The sequence below is a fragment of the Bufo bufo genome, chromosome 3 (genome assembly GCF_905171765.1).
Source record: "Bufo bufo chromosome 3, aBufBuf1.1, whole genome shotgun sequence".
Lineage (NCBI taxonomy): Eukaryota > Metazoa > Chordata > Amphibia > Anura > Bufonidae > Bufo > Bufo bufo.
The window spans coordinates 184581834-184597673 of record NC_053391.1 but is presented as its reverse complement, the minus strand read 5'-3'; the positions used below and the strand labels follow the sequence as shown (position 1 = coordinate 184597673).

The following is a 15840-nucleotide window of genomic DNA, read 5'->3' as shown; positions in this document are numbered from 1 at the left end:
TGCAGGCAGTCACAGTGGCACTGTGGCAGAACAGTGTGCAGGCAAGAGGCAGCAGACTAGACAGACTAGAGAGGTATTTTTTCAATGGGGGGGAGGGGTGTTGAGGAGTCACAAGGCTGCTGCCAGCCAGTGTCAGGGCAGAAATTTACAAGGGGCCCAAGGCTTATTAACCTGTAGCATACCAGTGCCGTACCTGTACGGCGCTGCAGGACGTGACCTGAGTCCCAGCGCTGTACAGGTATGGCGGGATGATCGGGCAACTCCAGCCCGCTCTATAAAAATATAACATGATCCGTCCCGTCAGGTGAACCTGTAAAAAAAATAATATAAAACAGCCATTTTTTTCTTCACCTTTCTTCACAAAATGTGTAATACCAAGCTTACATTGTATTTTCATGGTGACAGATTCCCTTTAAATTTTCTTTTACAAGCAATTTTCTGTTTACTTGCGATTAAAAAATGTTATTTCAAACAAAATAAATATTTCAGTATATATAACCCCTTCACGCAACATCACATACATGTACGTGGGGGAATGTGGTGCCTCACCGCATCCCCACGTGCATGTACGTGATCGGCTTTCACTGTCAGCGCAGGGAGCGAAGCGCTGAAGCTTCAGTGAAGCCGGCGTGCTGGGGTTGCTAGGCAACCAGAGAAGCCGGCAGGCACTGTATAGGCGCTCTGACCCACCCGCGATCGCTGTGATTGGTCCATTACTGCAGAGGGACCAATCGCAGCGCATTGGGGCAGGTAAGGGGGGGGTTAGGGAGGGACTATGTGTTTCTCCTTCTCTGATCGCCCCAATTCCTGTCAAAGAAGCGATCAGAGAAGGAGATACTGTGAAAATATTCCCGACCTATGACGAGTATACTCGTCATGGCGCACTGCTACTTAGCGCACCATGATGAGTATACACGTCATGGCATTTAACTGTCACCATGTCTGCAGACATGGTGACAGCGCTGAGATCCCGGCTGTCACACACAGCCGGGCACCTTGGGTCAATGCCGAGGGGGGTCCTGTGACCCCCCCATGTCGGCGATCGCTGCAAACCGCAGGTCAATTCAGACCTGCGGATTGTAGCGCTTTCTGCAGTTTCCGATCCCCGCGGTCCCTGACCGCGGGGATCAGAAACTTTAGTATGTCTAAAATAAATATTTTTCACCCCCCTGCACCCCTGAATGATGATATGTGGGCGGGTGTCGCAGGCGGTGGGGAGGTGCGGTAAGGTGCGGGAGGCGGGCGGTGCGGCAGGCGGGATTGCGATCCCCCGCCCGCCTCCCCTTGAATGATCGTTGGTGTCTAGTGGGTATACCAGGGTGCCAGCACATTGCTGGCACCCTGGTATAAACGGCTGACATCTGCGATGCGATGTCAGCCGTTTAACCCTTTCCATACAGCGGTCCGTACGGACCGCTGTATGGAAAAGGTTAACAGCGCAGGGAGCTCCCTCCCTCTCCCATCGGGGGGCTGCTGTGCCTTTGCAGCCCCCCGATGGGAGAGGGAGAGAGCCCCCAGAGAGCCCCCCTCAGCCCTGTGCTTACCCTTCCCCGTCTGCGCAGTTCTGACCAGTACTGAGCAGATGGGGAAGGTTCCCATGGCAACAGGACGCCTCTCAGGCGTCCTGCTGTCCATGGTGCTGAACAGATCTATGCTAAAAGCATAGATCTGTTCAGTGTAAGTAAAATACAGTACAGTGCAATATATATTGTACTGTACTGTATTATACAGACATCAGACCCACTGGATCTTCAAGAACCAAGTGGGTCTGGGTCAAAAAAAAAGTAAAAAAAAATGAAAAAAGTAAAGTTTCAAAAAAACACATTTATCACAGAATAAAAAAATAAAATAAAAAATACACTACACATATTAGGTATCGCCGCGTCTGTAACGACCTGATCTATAAAACGGTCATGTTACTTTCCCCGCACGGTGAACGCCATAAAAATAAAAAAATAAAAACTATGAGGAAATTGAAATTTTGCCCACCTTACTTCCCAAAAAAGGTAATAAAAGTGATCAAAAAAGTCGCATGTACGCCAAAAAAGTACCAATCAAACCGTCACCTCATCCCGCAAAAAAATGAGCCCTTACATGAGACAATGGCCCAAAAAATAAAAAAACTATGGGTCTCAGACTATGGAGATACTAAAACATGATTTTTTTTTGTTTCAAAAATGATATTATTGTGTAAAACCCTGATAAATTATAAAAAGGTAGACATATTAGGTATTGCCATGTCCGTAAGAACGTGATCTATAAAAATAACACATGACCTAACCCCTCAGGTGAACACTGTAAAAAAAATTAAATAAAAACGGTGTCAAAAAAGCTATTTTTTTGTTACCTTACTTCACAAAAAGTGTAATAGCAAGCGATCAAAAAGTCATATGCACCCCAAAATAGTGCCAATCTAACCGTCATCTCATCCCGCAAAAATCATACCCAACCTGAGACAATCGCCAAAAAACTGAAAAAACTATGGCTCTCAGACTATGGAGACACTAAAACATGTTTTTTTTTGTGTCAAAAATGATATTATTGTGTAAAACCTAAATAAATAAAAAAGTATACATATTAGGTATCGTCACGTCCGTAAGAACCTGCTCTATAAAAATAGCACATGATCTAACCTGTCAGATGAACGTTGTAAATAATAAAAAATAAAAACAGTGCCAAAACAGCTATTTTTTGGCAAATTTTCTATTTTAATTCATTTTTTCCCATAACAAAGCAAGGGTTAACAGCCAAACAAAACTCAATATTTATTGCCCTGATTCTTTAGTTTATAGAAATGCCCCATATGTGGTCGTAAACTGCTGTATGGCCACACGGCAGGGCGCAGAAGGAAAGGAGCGCCATATGGTTTTTGGAAGGCAGTTTTTGCTGGACTGGTTTTTTGACACCATGTCCCATTTGAAGCCCCCCCGATGCACCCCTAGAGTATAAACTCCAAAAAATGACCCCATTTTGGAAACTACACCCCTCAAGGTATTCAAAACTGATTTTACAAACTTTGTTAACCCTTTAAGTGTTCCACAAGAGTTAATGGCAAATGGAGATTAAATTTCTGAATTTCTATTTTTTGTTACTTTGCCTCACAAAAAAGTGTAATATAGAGCAACCAAAAATCATATGTACCCTAAAATAGTACCAACAAAACTGCCACCTTATCCCGTAGTTTCCAAAATGGGGCCACTTTTTTGGAGTTTCTAACCTAGGGGTGCATCAGGGGGCTTTAAATGGGACATGGTGTCTAAAAACAATCCAGCAAAATCTGCCTTCCAGAAACCATATGGTGTTCCTTTCCTTCTGCGCCCTGCCGTGTGCCCGTACAGCAGTTTACGACCACATATGGGGTGTTTCTGTAAACTACAGAATCAGGGCCATAAATAAAGAATTTTGTTTGGCTGTTAACCCTTGCTTTGTAACTGGAAAAAAAATATTAAAATGGAAAATCTGCCAAAAATGTGAAATTTTGAAATTGTGTCTCTATTTTCCATTAAATCTTGTGCAACACCTAAAGGGTTAACAAAGTTTGTAAAATCAGTTTTGAATACCTTGAGGGGTGTAGTTTCTTAGATGGGGTCACTTTTATGGAGTTTCTTCTCTAGGGGTGCATCAGGGGGGCTTCAAATGGGACATGGTGTCAAAAAAAACAGTCCAGCAAAACCTGCCTTCCAAAAACCGTATGGCATTCCTTTCCTTCTGCGCCCTGCCGTGTGCCCGTACAGCAGTTTATGACCACATATGGGGTGCTTCTGTAAACTACAGAATCAGGGCCATAAATAATGAGTTTTGTTTGGCTGTTAACCCTTGCTTTGTAACTGGAAAAAAAATATTAAAATGGAAAATCTGCCAAAAATGTGAAATTTTGAAATTGTGTCTCTATTTTCCATTAAATCTTGTGCAACACCTAAAGGGATAACAAAGTTTGTAAAATCAGTTTTGAATACCTTGAGGGGTGTAGTTTCTTAGATGGGGTCACTTTTATGGAGTTTCTACTCTAGGGGTGCATCAGGGGGGCTTCAAATGTGACATGGTGTAAAAAAAAACAGTCCAGCAAAATTAGCCCTCCAAAAACCAAACGGCGCACCTTTCACTCTACGCCCCGCTGTGTGGCCATACAGTAGTTTATGGCCACATATGGGGTGTTTCTGTGAACAGCAGAGTCAGGGCAATAAAGATACAGTCTTGTTTGGCTGTTAACAGACATGGTGACAGCGCTGAGATCCCGGCTGTCACACACAGCCGGGCACCTTGGGTCAATGCCGAGGGGGGTCCTGTGACCCCCCCATGTCGGCGATCGCTGCAAACCGCAGGTCAATTCAGACCTGCGGATTGTAGCGCTTTCTGCAGTTTCCGATCCCCGCGGTCCCTGACCGCGGGGATCAGAAACTTTAGTATGTCTAAAATAAATATTTTTCACCCCCCTGCACCCCTGAATGATGATATGTGGGCGGGTGGTGCAGGGGGGGTGTCGCAGGCGGTGGGGAGGTGCGGTAAGGTGCGGGAGGCGGGCGGTGCGGCAGGCGGGATTGCGATCCCCCGCCCGCCTCCCCTTGAATGATCGTTGGTGTCTAGTGGGTATACCAGGGTGCCAGCACATTGCTGGCACCCTGGTATAAACGGCTGACATCTGCGATGCGATGTCAGCCGTTTAACCCTTTCCATACAGCGGTCCGTACGGACCGCTGTATGGAAAAGGTTAACAGCGCAGGGAGCTCCCTCCCTCTCCCATCGGGGGGCTGCTGTGCCTTTGCAGCCCCCCGATGGGAGAGGGAGAGAGCCCCCAGAGAGCCCCCCTCAGCCCTGTGCTTACCCTTCCCCGTCTGCGCAGTTCTGACCAGTACTGAGCAGATGGGGAAGGTTCCCATGGCAACAGGACGCCTCTCAGGCGTCCTGCTGTCCATGGTGCTGAACAGATCTATGCTAAAAGCATAGATCTGTTCAGTGTAAGTAAAATACAGTACAGTGCAATATATATTGTACTGTACTGTATTATACAGACATCAGACCCACTGGATCTTCAAGAACCAAGTGGGTCTGGGTCAAAAAAAAAGTAAAAAAAAATGAAAAAAGTAAAGTTTCAAAAAAACACATTTATCACAGAATAAAAAAATAAAATAAAAAATACACTACACATATTAGGTATCGCCGCGTCTGTAACGACCTGATCTATAAAACGGTCATGTTACTTTCCCCGCACGGTGAACGCCATAAAAATAAAAAAATAAAAACTATGAGGAAATTGAAATTTTGCCCACCTTACTTCCCAAAAAAGGTAATAAAAGTGATCAAAAAAGTTGCATGTACGCCAAAAAAGTACCAATCAAACCGTCACCTCATCCCGCAAAAAAATGAGCCCTTACATGAGACAATGGCCCAAAAAATAAAAAAACTATGGGTCTCAGACTATGGAGATACTAAAACATGATTTTTTTTTGTTTCAAAAATGATATTATTGTGTAAAACCCTGATAAATTATAAAAAGGTAGACATATTAGGTATTGCCATGTCCGTAAGAACGTGATCTATAAAAATAACACATGACCTAACCCCTCAGGTGAACACTGTAAAAAAAATTAAATAAAAACGGTGTCAAAAAAGCTATTTTTTTGTTACCTTACTTCACAAAAAGTGTAATAGCAAGCGATCAAAAAGTCATATGCACCCCAAAATAGTGCCAATCTAACCGTCATCTCATCCCGCAAAAATGATACCCAACCTGAGACAATCGCCAAAAAACTGAAAAAACTATGGCTCTCAGACTATGGATACACTAAAACATGTTTTTTTTTTGTATCAAAAATGATATTATTGTGTAAAACCTAAATAAATAAAAAATTATACATATTAGGTATCGTCACGTCCGTAAGAACCTGCTCTATAAAAATAGCACATGATCTAACCTGTCAGATGAACGTTGTAAATAATAAAAAATAAAAACAGTGCCAAAACAGCTATTTTTTGGCAAATTTTCTATTTTAATTCATTTTTTCCCATAACAAAGCAAGGGTTAACAGCCAAACAAAACTCAATATTTATTGCCCTGATTCTTTAGTTTATAGAAATGCCCCATATGTGGTCGTAAACTGCTGTATGGCCACACGGCAGGGCGCAGAAGGAAAGGAGCGCCATATGGTTTTTGGAAGGCAGTTTTTGCTGGACTGGTTTTTTGACACCATGTCCCATTTGAAGCCCCCCCGATGCACCCCTAGAGTATAAACTCCAAAAAATGACCCCATTTTGGAAACTACACCCCTCAAGGTATTTAAAACTGATTTTACAAACTTTGTTAACCCTTTAAGTGTTCCACAAGAGTTAATGGCAAATGGAGATTAAATTTCTGAATTTCTATTTTTTGTTACTTTGCCTCACAAAAAAGTGTAATATAGAGCAACCAAAAATCATATGTACCCTAAAATAGTACCAACAAAACTGCCACCTTATCCCGTAGTTTCCAAAATGGGGCCACTTTTTTGGAGTTTCTAACCTAGGGGTGCATCAGGGGGCTTTAAATGGGACATGGTGTCTAAAAACAATCCAGCAAAATCTGCCTTCCAGAAACCATATGGTGTTCCTTTCCTTCTGCGCCCTGCCGTGTGCCCGTACAGCAGTTTACGACCACATATGGGGTGTTTCTGTAAACTACAGAATCAGGGCCATAAATAAAGAATTTTGTTTGGCTGTTAACCCTTGCTTTGTAACTGGAAAAAAAATATTAAAATGGAAAATCTGCCAAAAATGTGAAATTTTGAAATTGTGTCTCTATTTTCCATTAAATCTTGTGCAACACCTAAAGGGTTAACAAAGTTTGTAAAATCAGTTTTGAATACCTTGAGGGGTGTAGTTTCTTAGATGGGGTCACTTTTATGGAGTTTCTACTCTAGGGGTGCATCAGGGGGGCTTCAAATGTGACATGGTGTAAAAAAAAACAGTCCAGCAAAATTAGCCCTCCAAAAACCAAACGGCGCACCTTTCACTCTACGCCCCGCTGTGTGGCCATACAGTAGTTTATGGCCACATATGGGGTGTTTCTGTGAACAGCAGAGTCAGGGCAATAAAGATACAGTCTTGTTTGGCTGTTAACCCTTACTTTGTTAGTGGAAAAAATGGGTTAAAATTGAAAATTAGCCAAAAAAATGAAATTCTCAAATTTCATCTCCATTTGCCAATAACTCTTGTGCAACACCTAAAGGGTTATTGACGTATGTAAAATCAGTTTTGAATACCTTGAGGGGTGTAGTTTCTTAGATGGGGTCACTTTTAGGGAGTTTCTACTCTAGGGGTGCATCAGGGGGCTTCAAATGGGACATGGTGTAAATAAACCAGTCCATAAAAATCAGCCTTCCAAAAACCAAACGGTGCACCTTTCACTCTACGCCCCGCTGTGTGGCCGTACAGTAGTTTACGGCCACATATTGGGTGTTTCTGTAAACGGCAGAGTCAGGGCAATAAAGATAGTCTTGTTTGGCTGTTAACCCTTGCTTTGTTAGTGGAAAAAATGGGTTAAAATGAAAAATTAGACAAAAAAATGAAATTCTCAAATTTCCTCCCCATTTGCCAATAACTCTTGTGCAACACCTAAAGGGTTAACAATGTATGCAAAATCAGTTTTGAATACCTTGTGGGGTGTAGTTTCTTAGATGGGGTCATTTTTGGGTGGTTTCTATTATGTAAGCCTCGCAAAGTGACTTCAGACCTGAACTGGTCCCTAAAAATTTAGTTTTTGTAAATTTCGGAAAAATTTCAAGATTTGCTTCTAAACTTCTAAGCCTTATAACATCCCCAAAAAATAAAATATCATTCCCAAAATAATTCAAGCATGAAGTAGACATATGGGGAATGTAAAGTCATCACAATTTTTTGGGGTATTACTATGTATTACAGAAGTAGAGAAACTGAACCTTTGAAATTTGCAAATTTTTCAAAATTTTTGGTAAATTAGGTATTTTTTTGTGCAAAAAAAATAATTTTTTTGACTTCATTTTACCAGTGTCATGAAGTACAATATGTGACGAAAAAACAATCTCAGAATGGCCTGGATAAGTCAAAGCGTTTTAAAGTTATTAGCACTTAAAGTGACACTGGTCAGATTTCCAAAAAATGGCCTGGTCCTTTAGGTGAAAATGAGCCCGGTCCTTAAGGGGTTAAATGTAAAAATAAAGTTCTTATGGTTTCGGCAGGGGGAAGGGGGGTGCCAGAGAAAGTTCCCTGCCCCGGGTGCCAAATACCCTAGGCACGCCACTGATCCCGAATAGAGTTGAGCGAACCCGAACTGTAAAGTTCGGGTTCGTACCGAACTTTAGGGTTTTCGGCACCTTGACCTGAACCCGAACATTTAGTTCGGGTTCGGTGATTTATATGGCGCTTTTTGAAAGGCTGCAAAGCAGCCAATCAACAAGCGTCATACTACTTGCCCCACAAGGCCATCACAGCCCTGCCTACTATTGGCATGGCTGTGATTGGCCAACTGCAGCATGTGACCCAGCCTCTATTTAAGCTGGAGTCACGTAGCGCCGCCCGTCCCTTTGCTCGTATTAGTGTAGGGAGAGGCTGCAGCTACTGTGAGGGAGAGATCAGGGAGAAATCTTATCAAGAACTGGTTTATGTACTCAGCGATCTACAGAAAAAGTGTTTTGTGGGTGCAGTGCACAATTTTTTTAAGCCTGCCCTGAGCCAACTACTGCTGAAAACGAACTTTTTTTTCTTCAGTTAGTCAATATCAATACATGATCGGCAGCCATTTTATGCAACGATAGTGCACCAGCATAGGCTATCTGCAAGTCCAGAAATACAGCTTTGGCATACTGGGGTGAAAAAACCCTCTAATATACTGCACATCTGGGATTAGACATGCATAAGTGACTGTCACATTTAGGACAGAAATACAGCTTTTTGGTTAGGGTGAAAAAAGCCTCTAATACACTGCACATCTGTGATTACACGTGCATAAGTCACTGTCACATTTAGGCCATAAATATGGCTTTGGCATACTGGGGTGAAAAAAGCCTCTAATATGCTGCACATCTGTGATTACACGTGCATAAGTCACTGTCACATTTAGGACAGAAATACAGCTTTTGGTTACTGGGGTGAAAAAACCCTCTAATATACTGCACATCTGTGATTACACGTGCATAAGTCACTGTCACATTTAGGACAGAAATACAGCTTATGGTTACTGGGGTGAAAAAACCCTCTAATATACTGCACATCTGTGATTACACGTGCATAAGTCACTGTCACATTTAGGACAGAAATACAGCTTTTTGGTTAGGGTGAAAAAACCCTCTAATATACTGCACATCTGTGATTACACGTGCATAAGTGACTGTCACATTTAGGCCATAAATACGGCTTTGGCATACTGGGGTGAAAAAAGCTTTTAATATACTGCACATCTGTGATTACACGTGCATAAGTCACTGTCACATTTAGGACAGAAATACAGCTTTTTGGTTAGGGTGAAAAAAGCCTCTAATATACTGCACATCTGGGATAAGATGTGCATAAGTGAGTGTCACAAATACCTAAATACCACATTTAGGCCACAAATACCGCTGTCATATAGAGTTAAAAAAAAAATAGAGTGCAATACCCTACATCAGGGTTTATATTGGCGGTTAATTATTTTTAACATACTTAACCACTTTTTACTTTGCTTTGTGAACGCTAACTATGTTGCCTCCTCTTCCTACTCGGCTTCCTCCTCCTCTTCTACCACCTCCTCATCCGGTCAGCGACAGACCTTCACCACCAACTTCCGCACAGCCAGGGGTAAATGTCAGCAGGCCATTCTGAAACTGATGTGTTTGGGGGACAGGCCCCACACCGCGCAGGAGTTGTGGCGGGGTATAGAACAACAGACTGACGATTAGTTGCTGCCAGTGGACCTCAAGCCTGGCCTGGTGGTGTGCGATAATGGGCGTAATCTCGTTGCAGCTCTGGGACTAGCTGGTTTGACGCACATCCCTTGCCTGGCGCATGTGCTGAATTTGGTGGTGCAGAAATTCATTCACAACTACCCCGACATGTCTGAGCTGCTGCATAAAGTGCGGGCCGTCTGTGCGCGCTTCGGCGTTCTCATCCTGCCGCCGCTCGGCTGTCTGCTCTACAGCGTAACTTCGGCCTTCCCGCTCACCGCCTCATATGCGACGTGCCCACCAGGTGGAACTACACCTTGCACATGCTGGACAGACTGTGCGAGCAGCAGCAGGCCATAGTGGAGTTTCAGCTGCAGCACGCACGGGTGAGTTGCACTGTGGAACAGCACCACTTCACCACCAATGACTGGGCCTCCATGCGAGACCTGTGTGCTCTGTTGCGCTGTTTTGAGTACTCCACCAACATGGCCAGTGGCGATGACGCCGTTATTAGCGTTACAATACCACTTCTATGTCTCCTTGAGAAAACACTTAAGGCGATGATGGAAGAGGATGTGGCCCAGGACGAGGAGGAGGAAGAGGGGTCATCTCTAACACTTTCAGGCCAGTCTTTTAGAAGTGGCTCAGAAAGAGGATTTTTGCAACAGCAGAGGCCAGCTACAAACTTGGCCAGCCAGGGCCCACTACTGGAGGATGAGGAGGATGAGGATGAGGAGGAGGATGGGGACGAAGCATGTTCACAGCGGGGTGGTATCCAACGCAGCTCAGGCCCATCGCTGGTGCGTGGCTGGGGGGATACGGAGGACGCAGAAGATACGCCTCCCACAGAGGACAGCTTGTCCTTACCTCTGGGCAGCCTGGCACACATGATCGACTACATGCTGCAGTGCCTGCGCAACGACTGCAGAGTTGCCCACATTTTAACGTGAAAATGCGCGACTACAGGCGCACGCTGGTAGACGCGCTCCTGAGAGCATTCCCGACTGACGCCGGGGGACAAGTGGAAGCACAAAGCGAAGGCAGGGGAGGAGGAAGAGGTTGCCAACGCAGCTGTGTCAGCGCCAGCACCTCAGAAGGCAGGGTTAGCATGGCCGACATGTGGAAAAGCTTTGTCACCTCGCCGCAACAACCGGCCCCAACTGCTGATATGGAGCGTGTTATAAGGAGGCAGCATTTGAACAACATGGTGGAACAGTACCTATGCACACGCCTACACGTACTGACTGATGGTTCTGCCCCATTCAACTTCTGGGTCTCCAAATTGTCCACATGGCCAAAGCTTGCCCTGTATGCCTTGGAGGTTCTGGCCTGCCCTGCAGCCAGTGTACTCTCTGAACGTGTATTTAACATGGCAGAAGGCGTCATTACAGACTGACGCAGCCGCCTGTCCACAGCCAACGTGGGCAAGCTCACGTTCATTAAAATGAACCAGTCTTGGATCCCACAAGACTTGTCTGTACCTTCAATTTAGAAACAAATGGGCGGCACTGTGCTTCAGTCGCGGTCCAGGTGCACGGTCAAAAGGTTGATACCTCAGATACTTGCAATAGAAAGACCAGCACTCCGTGATTCCAATAATGAAGAAAAGGCTTTCTTTATTCGTCACCCATATGTGACGCGCGTTTCGACACCAGTGTGTCTTTGTCAAAGTACAGGTGATAACAGCTCAATTTTACATACGAATGGCACCATTTAAATACAATTCAAATAACCCGCCTCCTAGTCACGCAAGTGATCACATGGTCGGGGGCAGAATAGACATTTATACCACCATTAAACATACATTCTTGTACTCAAGTCAAGTGCAATGATTCTTTGTTTCCTTTTTTTTATTTGTCCCAATATTTTGGGGGCTACCTACCCTAATAAAAAATAAAAAAAAACATTGTTGGCTACCTGTTCCTCCTCCATTGCTGCCTCCACCTACAACACCACATTCACCGCCTCCTCAACCTCCGACTCCATATCCACCTCCTTCTCTGAGTTGCAGGTTAATCATTTTTAATTTTTTGTTATTTTATTTCATTTTAAGTTATTTCTCTATTCACATTTGTTTGCAGAGCAGTTGCCATGATCTTAAGCACATTTTACTGCCTTTTACATCCCTCTAGCCTTTTCAAGGACTATTTTAGAGCCATTTTAATTTAAAAAAGTTTTAAATTTAATTAGTGTCCTAAATTGAAAAAATTCTTATTTGTAATTGTCAGGTGACATTTTACCATTTTTGGCGTATACAAACCCCTGCTGTGCCTGGGTGACAGGGGCCTAAATCTCTCAAAATCCTCTGTTGTATTGCTGGGTGACATGAACCCCCTTTTGCCGTGAATGAACCCCTGCTGTGCCTGGGTGACAGGGGCCTAAATCTCTCAAAATCCTGTGTTATATTGCTGGGTGACATGATCCCCCTTTTGCCGTGAATGAACCCCTGCTCTGCATTGCTGACAAGGAACTAAATTTAGTGAAAACATCTGTTACTGATCGGAAGATGCGCGACTACAAGCGCACGCTGATGATAGCATTCCCACCTGACAGCGGGGGCACAGTGGAAGCACAAGGTGAAGGCAGAGGAGGAGGAAGAGGTCGCCAACGCAGCTGGGGCACCACCAGCACCTGAGAAGGCAGGGTTAGCATGGCCAAAATGTGGAAAAGCTTTGTCAGCCTTGGAGGTGCTGCCCTGCCCTGCAGCCAGTGTATAGTGTGAACGTGTGTTTAGTACGGCAGAGAGCATTATCACAGGCCACAGCCAATGTGGACAAGATTACGTTTATTAAAATCAACCAGGCATGGATCCCACAGGACTTGTCCGTACCTTGCGCAGAATAGACCTTTATACCTGCCTCAACCATCCATTCTTGTACTCAAGTGCACTTATTCTTAGTTTTATTTTGTTATATGTCCCAATATTTTGGGGGATACCCCAATAAAAAAAATTAAAAACACAAATCAGTGTCGGCTACCTATTCCTCCCTCACCGCCGCTTCCACCTACACCGCCACGTCAACCTACACCGCCACATACACCCATCCACCGCCTCCTCAACCTCCTACTCCTAGATCCAGTGTCACGGCGGACAGGATACAAGATACACAGAAAATCAACAAAAAAGTGTCTAGGCAAGAAGCTGGGGATACAGGTCACCTCCTGACAAATCCCTACCAGCTCTCCCTAGACTTCTATGCCCACATTCAGACCCTGAAGGTGGGAATGAACGTGTCCCCGTGCCTAGGCTGAAGATTCCCTAAAATCCCTAAGATGGTGAAAGGGGGAAAGAGGCAGCCTGCTCCCTCAGGACCTGGAGGGGGCAGGCGTCTCTCTAACAGCCTAGACAGACAACCTCAAGAAAACAAAACCAACTTATCTTTTACTGAGCAGGAACAGCAAATCCTTCCTTCCTTCCTCTGAACCAGACAGAAGCTATAACCCGCACAGGACACTGGGAGTGGGCGTAATTTAAACTCAACCCAACGACCCCACCCAGTGCACCTGAAAGGAGGCAGATATAGCTCAACTCCAAAACAAAAACAAAAGGCTACACACGTGCTGCTAACCTGGCAGACCTCCGCACATAGCCTGAGCAGGGCATGACATCCAGATTGTTATTTTTAATTTTTCTGTATTTTATGTTATTTTAAGTCATTTCCCTATCCACATTTGTTTGCAGAACAGTTGTCATGCTCTTAAGCACATTTTTATGCCTTTTGCAGCCCTCTAGCCCTTTCCAGGACTATTTTAGAGCCATTTTAGTGCCCAAAAGTTCGGGTCCCCATTAACTTCAATGGGGTTCGGGTTCGGGTTCAAGTTCGGGTTCCGAACTTGAACATCCAGGTGTCTGCTCAACTCTAATCCCGAATACAGATAAGATTTTCAGCTGAATCTTTGTAGGAATGGAGTTTATGAGCAGAGGTGGCTAATGAGCAGTAGCACTTGTGTACAGTCTCCATTACCACAGTCTGTCCTCTCTGTACTTCATGTCTCTTGATGAACTCCATTCCCACAAAGATTCAGCTAAATATCATATTAAACTGTAGTCAGGATCATAATCCCTGACAGTCAGAGCAAAGAGGAGGATGAGGCAGCTCTTTCTCTCAGTGTTGTAAAGTAACTTGTCCTGTGTGATAAGGACAGGTTTTGTGTGTACTAACAGGACAGCAACCATTTTGTTTCCCCTAATGATTGCTCCCTAGACAAACGAGCCATTATAACTAATGAAAGGTATTCAGGAATATATTTATAATAAAGTAATATTTAGGTATTTTCATTTTCTTAATTCCCGGAGAACCCCTTTAACCCCCAATTAGACTATTGCTCACACATTGCCTATAAACCACAGAAAACACATTACAATTGCAGAAAAAAATTGCTTCTTACATTCTGTGAAACGAATAGGATGTATTTCAGTATGATATAAAAATACATGAAACATCACAGTTAAATTATATGTATCAATAAAATGTTACTATGTGCATTGAATGAATTACAAGGAAAACAAGCAAAATTGCTTCTCTTAAAGCCAATGAAAAGCTAAATTGTAAAATTTACAGAGGCTTGACAATTGCATTGAGTTTTCCAGATGTATTTGTTTTCCTAGTATATTAAGGGCAATTCTGTTCATACAAAATGAAAACCAGACACTAAATATAAGAGAAAATGCAATGTTTGTCATGCAATTAACTGACAGATTTAAATAGAAAGTTTAGTGTATAGAGACTTGGGCATTTAGCCTGTTTTAGGACAAATTGTTTTATTGGGTTTCATTTATGGTTGTTAGTTCATTTTTATGTTAAAAGGTTATTATTTATATGCTTTTGTATGGCAATATTTGAAATAAAATAGTGCATTAATTATATTAAGCTGTTCAATTCCATTGCAGCACGTATTATGGTATGTAGTGCATAGACAATATTGTACAATGGATTCTATTTCTGCTTAAAGGGGTTGTGCAAGAATGAAAGGGGGGTGGGGGTGGTAAACCCTCTCACCTGGCCGGATCTGTAAAGTGAAGATTACTATCTGCTTCATGGCAACTGCTCCCCCGCTCCTTCTTCTCCAGGCCTGTGATTCTTTGCTGGGCTCCCTCAATTTCAACATCCGGTTTGACATCACTACAGTCAATCACTGGCCATGGAGAAGACCGGATGCTCTTACGTCCTGTTACCATTTGACCATAAGCCAGTAGAAGAAGATGCCATGAGCCAGAACTGGGAAGCAGGTAAGTCATCTTTCCTTTACAGGTCTGGCTAACTGGGGGGGGGGGGGGGGTTGCCAAAATTGAATGAATTGGCAGAATTACCACACCACTGAATTTAGGGCATAAAATTGGCAAAATGGCTCAACAGGGCTAAAGCTAATATTGGAATTTGGAACACTTGGAATTCACTACCTATAAGTGATTATTAACTGCTATTTATTTTACTCATTGTGGGGTTTCGCCCTGGTAGACAGGTAGACAGTATAGAGGCAACAACAAGTTCTTTGGATCAAACAGTTCAGTGTTTTATTCACAATTTAGGCAAGTGACAAAACAAGCAGTCCTAATCATGCAAAAACATGCCCTGTGTTCCACCAAAAACTTAAAGTTTTGTAGGGAGAGCAACCATCGGGTGACCCGGGCATTTCTGTCCTTGGCCTGGCTTATCCACTTGAGAGGGGAGTGGTCAGTCACCAGGTGGAATTTTCTCCCCAATAAGTCATCGGCCTGTACTATAAACTCCCTTTTGAAGTCGGGTGTCAACAAAACCGGGGACCCGCATAGGGCCGACTTTAATGCGGAGAAAGCCTCTTCTGCCCGAACATCCCACCGACTTGTGTCCCTTCAAGAGACCTGTCAAGGGTGCGGCTAGAGTAGCAAAGTGGGGAACAAACCTCATGTAATAGCCCACCATTCCCAGGAATGTCTTTATTTGCCTAGTGGTGACAGGTCGGGGCCAATTCCGTATTGCCTTTATTTTGT

At 43.7% G+C, this 15840-nt stretch overlaps 1 protein-coding gene across 1 annotated transcript in view; it reads left to right on the top strand.

Annotated features, from left to right (window-relative positions):
• The first annotated feature begins 15011 nt into the window (after window positions 1-15011).
• Window positions 15012-15840, top strand: part of LOC120993690 (GTP-binding nuclear protein Ran, testis-specific isoform-like) — a 53063-nt gene continuing 52234 nt past the window's right edge. The window contains 1 exon segment of the mRNA XM_040422167.1: window positions 15012-15099. Within this exon segment, the coding sequence (XP_040278101.1) occupies window positions 15012-15099 (88 nt within the window).